Source organism: Odocoileus virginianus, chromosome 7 (assembly GCF_023699985.2).
Source record: "Odocoileus virginianus isolate 20LAN1187 ecotype Illinois chromosome 7, Ovbor_1.2, whole genome shotgun sequence".
Taxonomy (NCBI): domain Eukaryota; kingdom Metazoa; phylum Chordata; class Mammalia; order Artiodactyla; family Cervidae; genus Odocoileus; species Odocoileus virginianus.
The window spans coordinates 10275195-10288114 of NC_069680.1; the positions used below are offsets into that span (position 1 = coordinate 10275195).

A 12920-nucleotide genomic window follows, 5' to 3' on the forward strand; every position below is an offset into this window, starting at 1 on the left:
ATTCAGCATCAGGGTATAGAGGCCGAATTTGGCTCCAGTGATGGAGAGCTATCAGCATATGAAGCTGACCATTAGTGGAAACTTCTAACCTACTCCCCAGCCCTACCCTAAAAGCCTAAAAGTGATTAATACATTAACTTTTTAAGAGGAAGGTAAAAGAAGGCTATGAAACATGGGGTCTATTAATGCCAGTTGGTGTACTAGTGTTGGGACTCTGGTAGCAAGTTTGATATTTTTTAGATTTGAATAAAATGCAAAAATGTTGATATCCTCTAGAACATTAAAAAGATCTGATACATTGGGAAGGGTCATTCAAAAGGAAATGCAAATAATTAAGTAAATACAATACCTCACTCTTAATTACATAAATGCAAATAGAAACAATAAGGATATGCCACATTTTTGCTCATCAGATGGGCTATGTTTAAAACATCTTTCATAATATCCTGGACTATTGAGGGCTTATAAACATAGGCATTCTCATATTCAGAGAGTATGCAATGATGCAACTATTTCAGAGGGTATTGTGACAATGTCTATGAAAATTAAAAATGTATACACTCTCAGACCTAAGAATTTCCCTTTGGTAATTTTTCTTTGAGCTGTGCTTGCTCCCTACACTTGTCTGGATGTGTATCAACCAAGTAACATGTGTGTACATGTACGTATCAACATTGTTTGAAATAGCCAAACATCTATATGTCTATTAATGAGATGTGTGGAGAGTCATTCAGTCTTGACTGACTCTTTTTTTTTTTTTTCTTTTTTCTTTTCACCAGGCTCCCCCATCCCTGGGATTCTCCAGGCAAGAACACTGGAGTGGGTTGCCATTTCCTTCTCCAATGCATGAAAGTGAAAAATGAAAGTGAAGTCGCTCAGTCGTGTCTGACTCTTAGCGACCCCATGGACTGCAGTCCACCAGGCTCCTCCGTCCATGGGATTTTCCAGGCAAGAGTACTGGAGTGGGGTGCCATTGCCTTCTCCGTTGACTGACTCCTTGAGACCCCGTGGACTGTAGCCTGCCAGGCTCCACTGTCGCTGGAATTATCCAGGCAAGAATACTGGAATGGGTAGCCATTTCCTTCTCCATGGGATCTTCCTGACCCAGGGACAGAACCGAGGTCTCCTGCATTGCAGGCAGATTCCTAACCATCTGAGTCATCATGGATAGTGATTAACAAAATTATAGTTGATTGCATAATTGAATCCCTATGTAGTGATTAGCCATTAAGTGGCTCAGTCAATTCAGTTCAGTTGCTCAGTCGTGTCCAACTCTTTGCGACCCCATAAATCGCAGCATGTCAGGCTTCCCTGTCCATCGCCAACTCCCACAGTATACTCAAACTCAAGCCCATTGAGTCGGTGATGCCATCCAACCATCTCATCCTCTGTTGTCCCCTTCTCCTCCTGCCTTCAATCATTCCCAGCATCAGGGTCTTTTCAAATGAGTCAGTTCTTCACATCAGGTGGCCAAAGTATTGGAGTTTCAGGTTTAGCATCAGTCCTTCCAGTGAATATTTAGGACTGCTAAGCGTATATATAGTATATGCAAAGATTTTTATTTTTATTTTATATAGTATATGCAAAGATTTTTAACTTGCTATTGAATTCACCCAGACCAAATTTGGCATAAGAGTTTTATAAAATGAATATTTGTGAATGTGTATGTATGTATACACACATTTATCTGTATAAGTAAAAAAAATTATGAAATCCAGATTTCAGAGCACAGTCAGCAAGAAACATCTATGTCAGTCACAAACCCTCATAGAGCAAAAGCTTTCTAGAGCTCATCTCCCCTCAAATATGGAGATTTCAATTAAAACAGAAATTAATTAGAAAATGTAACCTACGGAGATCTGAAATGAGACTAAAACTAAACTTCCAACTACAATAGAAGACATATTTTTTTAAAAATACCAATTTTAGGGAATGGGAATGATGGTCAGAAAGTGGACCTACTTTTCACTTGATACAGAGGAGTTCTGCTTCTCCTTGTGATTGTCAGTCTTGCTACTTCTGTTGGTATAAAAGTGATTGACGCTTATAGTGTAAACTCAAACCGCTTCATTGCTAATACACTGGGGACTGATGAGAACTGAGGGCTCTGTCACCTTCCCACAGTGTCTCAGCGGGGCTCCCTGATCCAGGTGTTAACATGCATGATGTTCAATATGGAAATTTGATTGGCGGGGTAGAAAACAACAAAGTTGAAATGAGATGTCCAGTTCTCATCTACAGCCGGAATTAGTGGGATGGTGGTTATACAAAGTTGTGAGTTTCCTTTGATTTTTATCTCAGCTTATCAGATACTGGTTGAGTTTCATTTCAGAGTCTGGGGGCAGTCATTTTCACAGTTCGTTAACGGGCCAAGGTTGTTTTTCCTCAGTGAAAGAGATTAGTCCTATGGCAAGCTGTTACAAGGTTAGTGACTCATGCAAATAGACAAGGAGACCAGTAATTGTCCCCTGTCCCCTGTCCCTGCTGGCACGGATCATCACGGGTACAGAAAACATTCAGGTCACTGGCCAGGTCTTTCATTTCAGAAATAAAATGGAGAAGCAATAAAGCTCAAACTTGGTATTGCAGGTTCTCTTACAAGATAATGTCTATGGACAAGCACAAATATAAGACTATAGAGCCATGGATAATTATCATGCAAAGAATTCTGATAAAACTTTTGCTCTTTTCCCCCAGATCATGCATACATACAACGTGGCACAGGATTTCAGGGAGTTGTGAGTTTCTCGTGCTCATCTCATCCATTAGCCCTGTGGGTCTACACATCCTATGGTTACAGCCCCTTCTTTAAGAAGACCTGCCCATACAGTGACACGAGATATTCATTGGGTCAATAACGTTAAATGGGACAGGCTCTGAGCTATGCTTTATACACAGAACCAAGATTAAATAAGATGTGACTTTTCAAGAAGATTTCAATCTAACAGTTTGGTCAACATTTTCTCACTATATACATTATATTTACACACACACATATCTATATTAGGTAAATAAATAGAATGTAGGTTTCCTTTTTACAGTTTTCACGTACTGGGTAGCAGTTTTAAAGTATTAGATGCACACCACACATGTGTGTGTGCACATTCTCTCTCTCTCTCTCTCTCACACACACACACACACACACATACACACACACACAGTATTTAAACAGTAAAATCTTTGTTTCCAGGATGAGGAGATATCAATTTGTCCGCAGTTGAATGCAGGGGCCAATAACAAATGCCAAGTACAATAAATATGTTCAGAATTTTCCAATAATACATCCCATGATTGACTGTAATTGAGGTTGCTCTCTTCAGCTTGCCTCCCAAGGCAGAGAGGTAGTACAAGAAAGAATAACATCCTTGTCACAGGTGTAAACTACAAAATATCCAGATTTCAGAGCACAGCCAGCAAGAAACGTCCATGTTGGTCACAGACCCTCAAAGAGAAAAAGCTTTCCAGAGCTCATCTCCCCTCAAATATAGAGATTTCAACTGAAACAGAAATTAGTTATAAAATGTAATCTAGGGAGATCTGAAATGAGACTAAAACTACACTTCCAACAGCAAGCTCATATAAGCATTTGCCATCTGCCCCATGGTGATGAGCAAAATAAGGAGGGATTTTGTTGTGTGTCAGAAGTCACAGTGAATTGGTGACAAAATTCCTAAACCCATTAAAATCAGAAAAAAAAAAAAAAAACTTGCCATAAACTTGTAAAAATTTGTATTATTTGGGCATATGCTCTACCAAATGTATAACCTAGAGTACAAATAACGGGTTTCACATACTAAACAGTAAGAAAGGGATGGAGAAACAAGAGAGGAAACCCAATCCCAGAATGTGGAGAGATAACATAGATACTGGATTTCTGGGAGCAACTGTCCAGCCTGGAGTCTGATTCTGATTCTGATAAATATACACTGAGTTATATTTGCTAACAGTTTGCTACTCTGACCTCTCTGTTTTCTCTCTTTCTTTCCTCCTCCTCTCTATTTCTTTGATCTAAAGCCATGATTACTGACTCTCTCAGAGAGACACAGACAGACAGAGGGAATATGACACAGAAAAAAAAATCTCTTTTTCACACTGAGTCAGGTCAGGCATTATGCTTATATCCTTTATTTCAATGGTAGGTTTTGTGTTTTTTCTCCTGTTTTGTTTTGATAGGGATAACTTTTCAAATTAAATCCCTGTATTGAATTTTCACTCTTGGATAGTTTCTGAAGATGCTGCCTTTGCAAAAAAAAAAAAAAAAAAAAAAAAAGAAAGAAAGAAAAGTAAAATAAATAAATAAAATTAGAACTGATGTATTTCCCGTCTTGTGAAAGCTGAGCCTGAGATGAAAGTTTGGCATTATCAGCCTCTGTGCCTGCAAGGAGCACAGAAATGTTGCTGGGTGAGAGAAAACGTGCAGATCAGGGAAAGTGATGGTCTTGGTGCTTTCAGGATACAGAGTGAGGAGCATTAGATGCCACAAGCCAGAAAGCAGCTGAATCCCCCAAAGCTGGAAAATAAAAGCAAACTGGGATGCTACCAATTTCAGCCAGAGCTTTCTAAACAAGGAGTGTGGTCATGGGAGACAGACCCTAAAGCTCTTTCATTAGTTTCTCGTTGTGAGACTTTGTTACTTTAAGCGTGTTCCACAGACCAGCTTCACCTGCAGACACTTGGGCCCTTAGTGAATCAGAATCCACATTTTAACAAGATCCCTAGGTGGGTTGCATGCATGTTCAAGTTTGAGATGCAGTGCTCTAAATTTTTCATAAAACCTGTAAGTGAGTTTAGGTAGCCAGTTGACTGAAAATTGGTCAACTATGTATTCGTTCATTCAGTAAGCTCTCTCTACATGGAGCCACTGTGGAATGTGCTGGAGATGCACTATCAAGCAAAGGTATACTTGACTCCTGCACTCACAGAACTTACTTAAAGGCTGGTGGAGAGGAAAAGTTGTGATCAAATAATCATGTAAATGGAATGTGTAATTTCAAGCTAAGGTGTAAGCACCATAAAGATAAATAATAGAGTTGGATGAAGGCAAACACAAAACAAATGAATTTAGATTAGAATTTCAAGAAAGACTTCCTTAAGATGTCTTAAGAAACCAGGGATGCTTTCTCTGGTTTGATATCATTCTGTGGTTATATTCGATGTTATCATTGGAGGAAGCTGGGCGGAGGATTTGAGGGAACTCTACTATTTGCGTGGGTGTGTGTGCAACTTCTATGTGAGTCTAAGGAGCTTCCCTTGTGGCTCAGATGGTAAAGAATCTGCCTGCAATTCAGGAGACTTAGGTTCAATCCCTGGGTCAGGAAGATCCCCTGGAGAAGGGAGAGGCTCAAATATTACCACTCCGGGACTCTTGCCTGGGGGATTCCATGGACAGAGGAGCCTGGAGGGCTACAGTCCATGCGGTTACAAAGAGTCAGACATGACTGATAACTTTCACTTCGTGTGAGTTTAAAATTATTTCAGAATTAAAAGTTTTTAAAAAATGGATGTTTAACTGGATACCTGGATGATCCCCAGTGATGAGTTATACTGAATTGGTCAGGGAAAAGGGAAGAAATGAATTCCAAGCAGAGGAAACACCAGGTATTGGAGCCTTATAGGGAGATAGACCCTGCAGGTCTAAGAATTAAAAGCAACCCCCCACCAAAAAAAGCAAACCCGAAGACCTCCAGGTGAGGAATGAGGAGGGCACAGACTGAAATGAGGCTGAGAAAATGGACAGAAGACATTGTAACTTCTGACTTCAGAAAAGACAGCTCTGGCTATTGTGTACTGAGAACTGAACCTTGGAATCCAAGGTAACATTGCCAGCTCTGGTCACCACTAGACAGAGCCCACTTTGAAAGAGGAGAGGAAGCAGCTCTAAATTTCTGAGGTTATTCTGTGTCAGGTACAATCTGGGCAGGTTGCATATGATAGCCCTTCCTCAGGTTATAAGGAGAAAGGAGACAACCAGCTTGGACCCTGATCTGTCCCCCAGCTGATTCAGCCAAAGGATATATATTCACCCCGTACACAGGGAAAGAAACCTCTGGAGATGAAATTATCTCCCTGTGAGTGCACAGTGATGGAAGAGGTGGTTTCTGGAGAGTGTGGATGGCACGGTGACTAGCTTCTTTCAGCTGTGAGCTGGTAAACCATGGGTATCATCTGCCTTCACATCAAAAAAGTGGAGGATATGTAGACAGGCTCAGCGTCAGTGATGGTAAAGTCTGTGAACTGTGAGGGGTAGTTTTGAAGCAGGGAAGGTCTCCAAAATTGGATTATAATCCTCTGCTCAGTGCTGGACAACCTCCACCAGACTCCCGGCTCCCAGGTAACTGGAGACTCCATTCTCTTCCGCTTCTCCTCACTGGACACCTCTTCCTTTTCACCTGCCTTTTCTCTCTCATCCTTTTTTTCTTCTCTATATGTCCCCCTTTACTCTTTCACCTACAGTACCCATCTTGGGCCTGGTAGTACCCTGTGAAATGCTCAGCCCTTCTGGAGATCCTCAGGACCAAAGAAGGGGAAGGAAATCCACGTCATTTAACCATATTACTTAAACTTTCTATGCCTTGATTGCTTCATCCATAAAATAGGAACCACCTACAAGTTGTGAAGATAGTTGTGATAAAGTACAGAAATCCCTTAGCATAATTCTTAGTACAGGGCGAGTGCTCAGTAAATATTAGCTACCGTAGGAATCACTGTTATTAACTTCTTCAATTTACAGTGAAGAAACAGAGGCATAAAGACTTTCAAGGTCACACAAGAGAGTGAACTTGTGAGCCATACAGACATGTGTTTGGATTGTGGATCTTCAACTCCCTCCACATCGTGTGCTAGTCACAATGTCCGCAGGAAGCACAGTCCTTCACTCAGCCAATCTAACCAGGGGCATTCAGAGCTACCAACTGACTTTCCCCTTCTGCTGTTTGATTCTCTCCTACGAGCCCTTTCCAAGTGCTCTGAATCTCCCACTAGACTGCGAGGTATTGCCTGGATGATATCTGATAAAACAGGGAAACTGGTGAAAAAACCACATCAAAAGAGCGGCAGTAACAAGGGGTCGACAGAGGATGAGATGGTTGGACGGCATCACTGACTCTATGGATATTAGTTTGAGTAAGCTCTGGGAGTTGGGGATGGACAGGGAGGTCTGATATGTTGCAGTCCATGGGGTTGCAAAGAGTTGGACACAACTGAGCAACTGAACTAAACTGAACACAATAATAATACATGTTTACTTTAGCAGTAAGAGATTTTGGAATTTTTTCATCACCTGCAAAGAAAAATCCCTTGATTGAATGAAAGTTGTAGAGAATTATCAAGAAAACTCTAGATTGCTAAGGACAAAAAAAAGAAAAAAGTCCTCAGGTCCAAATGACTTATATTAATGCCACTGTGATTTCCCTTAACACAGATGTAATTCATGGCAGATCCATAAATTATTACTATGAGCATCATGGAAAAGTGGCTTTACTTACGACCATCCACAGTTCTGGCCTCTAGATGTATAAGGTCCGGTTCCTTGTTCGACCCCATCACAGACCTAAATGATGGAGAAATATCGACGTTAATGAAACCCCACATGCCCCAAAGAAACTCAGCTGAGCCCCACAAACTATTATACTAACGTTCACAGGATTTTAAAGCCACGATACTTGGGATATGTCTACTGTATTTATTGATTTAGCCTGACAGTGAAATTTCCACTTCAAATGAAGCTGATAATGAAACCTTTATTTGATGGAGGCCAGGCTTAACTCTGGCAAGGGTACTGTGTGTTATTAGCTCACACTTGCAAGTAAGTCCCACACATGTCATATGCAACAATTTCAATGACAGTATATTAAACTTTCAAGACTGATCAGGCAGATGCCAGGCAAGCTGCTTTAGCTGGATGATTTGAACAGTGATCCACATAGCAAATTGATCTAATTAATGTTTTTATTTGAAATGTGCAGAACTATCTACTACTGCCCTATGAAGAGACCATGTGACCCAATAAATGTAGTGGACAGAACAGTGCAGGGTGACCATTCTCTGTGGTTTTGAACCTGTGTGAGGGGGAAATGCAGTGGCATTCGCTTTATGATGTGTGCTGGAAGCCACAAGTGTAAGTAAAAGACAAGTCTATTTAAAATGCCTTGGAGGCACATATTATTTAGTCTTATCTTGCAGTGAGCCATATTAAATAGAAAATAATTATCCTGTTACATAAGTAATATGGGCCATCATGCTCCATCTCGTAAGACTTTCATTCAAGAAGATTAATTAAACTTGGGATTGTCTATAATTTTTTTATCAGGACTTGCACAACTTTCACTTACTTGTTTCATTTTCAAGTGATAACACACCTTAAAACTGGTCTCCTTTTGCCTCCTTTGAGGCCCTCAGCTCCACCATCAAATCCACGTGAGAAAATGTAGATGGTGAAGACGCCCAGGTCTCAGTGGGGCACCCCAGATGCATCTGGCTTCTGCCGTCTCCCTCCTGCTGCAGGGGAAGACGTGCCACTTCTGAAAGCGTCTCCTGCCCTTCCTTCGCCTCTGTGAGCCCCTGGAAGCTTTTCTCTCCAGCATCAAAGGCTGTTTTCTAGCTTCACCGCATCTCCCTTGACTCTTATTTTAAGACGCATCTGAAAAGTCACTTCCTCCATTACCTAGTTCCCAGTTACACCAGGAAAACTTTTCTCTTGCTACCACAAATATTTCTTTTTAAAAATATAAACCCTATAACAGTGTGCTAGAGCTATTTTTGTCTTTCCCTGTGTAAAAGCAGCCATCATGCTACATCAAACTGAGAGCCATGGCGGAGTTTTGCTTTAAACACTTCATATTCATATGAATAAATGAATAAAGTAATGCCTGAGCTCTAACAGATATTCAAACACTGAATGAAGGAAGTGGGGAAAGTAAGAGGGGAGGAAGGCAGGGAGAGTGTATGATGCTCTGTTAGCTCTTCGAAGTAAGTGAATTAATCACTATCCTATGGGCATCCCCAGAACACTTCTCATTTGACCTTATCTTCCAACTCCAAGAGTCTGAGGCTTAGCCTGCTTAGTCTCTGTTCATCTTAAGAAGTCTCCTAAGGCCCTATTATCACTGTCAGTAACTTTCCTTTGATTGACACATGGCCTAAAACTCAGAGCCTATGCTTGAAAAATTAAACTCTGTATTTCTCTTCTCCCAGGAGGCAGAACGGGCCTAGCCAGGGTTTTATAATTCCCCACAAAGAGACAGGAGACATGCACTTGGTCAATTCGCCTGGTTAGAATCTGAACATGGGAAGATGTAACACTTTCACCATCATTTCAGTCATCCACTGTAGTGACTGCTTGTCTATGGTTGGTAGCACTCCACTGCCCAAAGTGAAGCATTGATTGGGTTCAATCAACCTCTACTGATGAGACCACAGTCATGAGCACCAAAAATAAAGACAAGCTCCCAACAATCCTCAAACCAGAAAGCTCAGCAGGTAACTGGTTTTTGCAAATTATTACTAGGCAGTAACATGTTGGTCACTTCCCTCCTTAATTGCTGCAAGTTTCTTCCTTGAAATGACCAACATCAATGACGCTCGCATCCCAGAAACACTGGTGCAACTACCCTGCAAACTAACTAACCTGCTTGCCTTGTGGTTGGTATCAACTGGAGGCAAAATGATTATCCTGTATCCAGTTTCATCTTTCCATGTGCTCATGACCTCAAATCAAAATCTCTTAAGATCTTTTACTGTCTCTAAAGTCAGGAGCTGTTGTTTCAAGTGACATGTTCCTCTTATTAACTAATAAAAAGAGACAGGGCCAAAACAGAGTCCTTTTTCTCTTCAAAATCTACCCTGGCTACCAACTCCCTTATCCCGCCTAAGATTTTCCCAGGTATAGTGAAACAACCACAGAAACAAAATAAAACTTTAAAGTCAGACCACAATTTTTATTTGCTGATGTTCTCTTCCTTTTTACTGGAGGCCTAAGGATGCCTCTTAGATCTGCAGTCACAGATTATAAAGAATTATTGTTGCTTTTACTTTGTGGCACTGGTGAGTGCTCAAGAGCTGAAGCCAAACAATGTTAAATGTTCACAGAGGTGCTGATTTTAATGGTGCTGTCATTGACCAGACCCTTGTGGAAACAGATCACTGACCTGCAAAATATCATTTTCTAGATCATTTATGCATTTTAGTTGGAGCTATAGAATTGAATGGTTTTCTGTATGTTTTAAGACCAATTGTTGGGCTTAATGATGATGCCAATGACAATGATGACAATAATGACAAGTGGTTGCCAGGGACTTTAGGGGTTGAAGAATGGGGAGAAAATGATAAAAAGGCACAACCTTAAAAAAAAAAACCCACAACCTTTCAGTTAAAAGATGAATAAGGTCTGAAGACCTAATGTATAACATGGTGGCTATAATGAAGAACACTGTATTATGCAATTGCAGTTTGCTAAGATAGTAGAATTCAAGTATTGTTACAAATCACACACACAAAAGGTAAATATGTGAGGTAATTATTGTGCTAACTCAATTATGGAAATCCTTTCATAATGTATACAGGTATCAAATCGTCACGCTGTACATGAAGCATATTACAAGTCTATTTGTCAATTAAACCTCAAAAATAACTAAAAAAAATAAGAAGTCAGAGAAAATTAGCATAAATAGAAATTTTAATTCAAAATATTCCCATGATTTCTCATATTGAAGTGAGATCTCAAAAATGGCATTAAGAATCTCTACCCAATCATGTAGTAACTCTGATTTCAGGCATTAAACACAAAGGTTTGGGCAGCTTTGCTTTATGCTTCCAGATTGCCCTGTACAATCCCCATCATGGTTCATAATGATTTGCTGGATCTCTTTGCATAACTGCTTCTCTTACTTCACTGAGCTCCCAAAAGAGAGGTGCTCTGTTTTTATCACTACATTCTCTGTGCTTACCAGAGCATAGAGAAGAATGTTTCCTCAACAAATATATAGACATGTTTACACTGGTCAATATTTACTATAATATCCAATATATTGGGTTGTTCAATTCCGGGACTCTGAAAGAATCTCTCTATAAAAATGAGATGAAAAATATTGGTGCAGGGTCCTTTAATTACAATAGGTGGCTATATCTTGTATATTTTTATATTGTCTTTATGTCTAATTGGGAAAATGAATTCCCTTCTGGAGCTGAATTTCAATGAAGTTAAGGAATATCTTCATGCATGCTTTGCACGTATCAGCACCTCTGCCTGGAATAACCTCTTACCCTTCTTCTGCCTTCTTAACTCCTATGGTTTGTGGCTCTGCTACACATGAATGAAGTTGAAAACTATCTCCCCAGTGGGGGTGCCACTTAAACTAAGTTGGTCATCCCTTCTGAGACATCCAGAACTTTGCACATTCTTTTGCATAGCACAAATTAGGCCACGTTTCAAATGGTGACTCATTTGTCTGTCCCTCTTATTGACAGACAAACTCAAACTGTGCTAGGTACCATGCATGCCATACATAGATATTCAATAAATGTTTACCAACTGCTTTTGAATAAAGAAGTACACAGCAAGCCATATCAGCATTTATCAGTTTATCTGCATGTTTGACATTCAGTTACTTAACATCTCCGTGCTTTTATTTTTAAGGATAAAATGAGACTAAAATAAGTTTTCCTAGAATATACATCTTAAAGCAATTAATAGATTCCTGGCTCACAGCAAGTATGTGTAGATAGATGGGGGATATTAATCCTCATGTGAAAATTAAAATTCATGTTGGTAATAAAAGCTTCTTAGGTTATCATGGGTACCTCATTAACAGAAATGATTTCTCATCATGAACCAACAGACAAAATAAGTCAGTAGCCCAGAGATCAACCATATGAATGAATGAATTCTCTTATTTGTTTAGTGAAATATTCCAATGTCCTCTTATGTGGTAAGAACAAGGGCTACAGATTCCCTGGCTTTACATACAGCTATGGGAGAGACAGTAATCCAGTTAAACAAGGGTTCTAATATTCAACCTGGTATTTGAAGACATAGGAGAAATGTCTCCAGGAGAATGTTACGTAAGTCTTTAGAGTAAAATAGATTGAATTTTCACGGATATGCAATGATATGATCAATGGCTAGAGAGAGTGGCAGAGCATTCTCCTTAGAGATAAATATCAAGTAAAAAGGCCACAGGTCAGATAGAAGTTGACCCACAGAGGTGTCTACTAGTATGTAAACAGTAAACCTGGCTAAATCTTCACAGCAGATCAACAGAAGATAAAATGAAAATTTAGGCACTGTGTACATCATGTTAGGATTTCCGTGGTGGCTCACCGATAAAGAACCCCCTGCCTATACAGGAGACAGATTTGATCCCTGGGTGGGGAAGATCCCCTGGAGAAAGAAATGGCAATCCACTCCAGTATTCTTGCCTGGGAAATCCCATGGACAGAGACTGGTGGGTTACAGGCAATGGGGTTGCAAAGAGTTGGACATGACTTTTCAGCTAAACAGCAACATCACATTAAGGTTTTGTATTTGATCCTAAAAGCCACAGGATGGCACTGAAGAAAGTTAAGCACATAAGTTTATAAGTGGCTCAAAATAACTTGTGTTCCCATCTATGTATAGGTCTCTCTGTCCAAGGAAAATATAAGGTAAAAGCCCTCGGAACATAGTAGACTTAGCTGTATTGATACAAACAAGATCAACCCAAACTCCTGCATCTATGCTTCCAGTATCTTAAGCCAGTGCTCACATTTAGGAGCCGTTTTGGAATAAAACCTAAGGATTATCATAGTCAAGAATGCAAATAAAACACTCACTCTGATATAGTGCGCTGTGAAGTTAGCAGTGAAACATCAGCCTTCTGAAATACAATCAGCCAAATGCAGCCTTTGTAGACATTTTCTACAGAGAAACTCAAAAATGTCACTAG

General features: G+C 40.0%; 1 protein-coding gene across 5 annotated transcripts in view; it reads right to left on the bottom strand.

Moving 5' to 3' along the window:
- The window catches only part of SORCS1 (sortilin related VPS10 domain containing receptor 1), a 575199-nt gene that overhangs the window by 152126 nt on the left and 410153 nt on the right, over nucleotides 1–12920 (bottom strand). For all 5 annotated transcript variants that reach the window (XM_070470144.1, XM_020883904.2, XM_020883901.2 and 2 more), the window contains exon 6: nucleotides 7485–7549. In XM_070470144.1, coding sequence (XP_070326245.1) covers nucleotides 7485–7549 — 65 coding nt within the window. The remainder of the gene's footprint in view (nucleotides 1–7484; nucleotides 7550–12920) is intronic.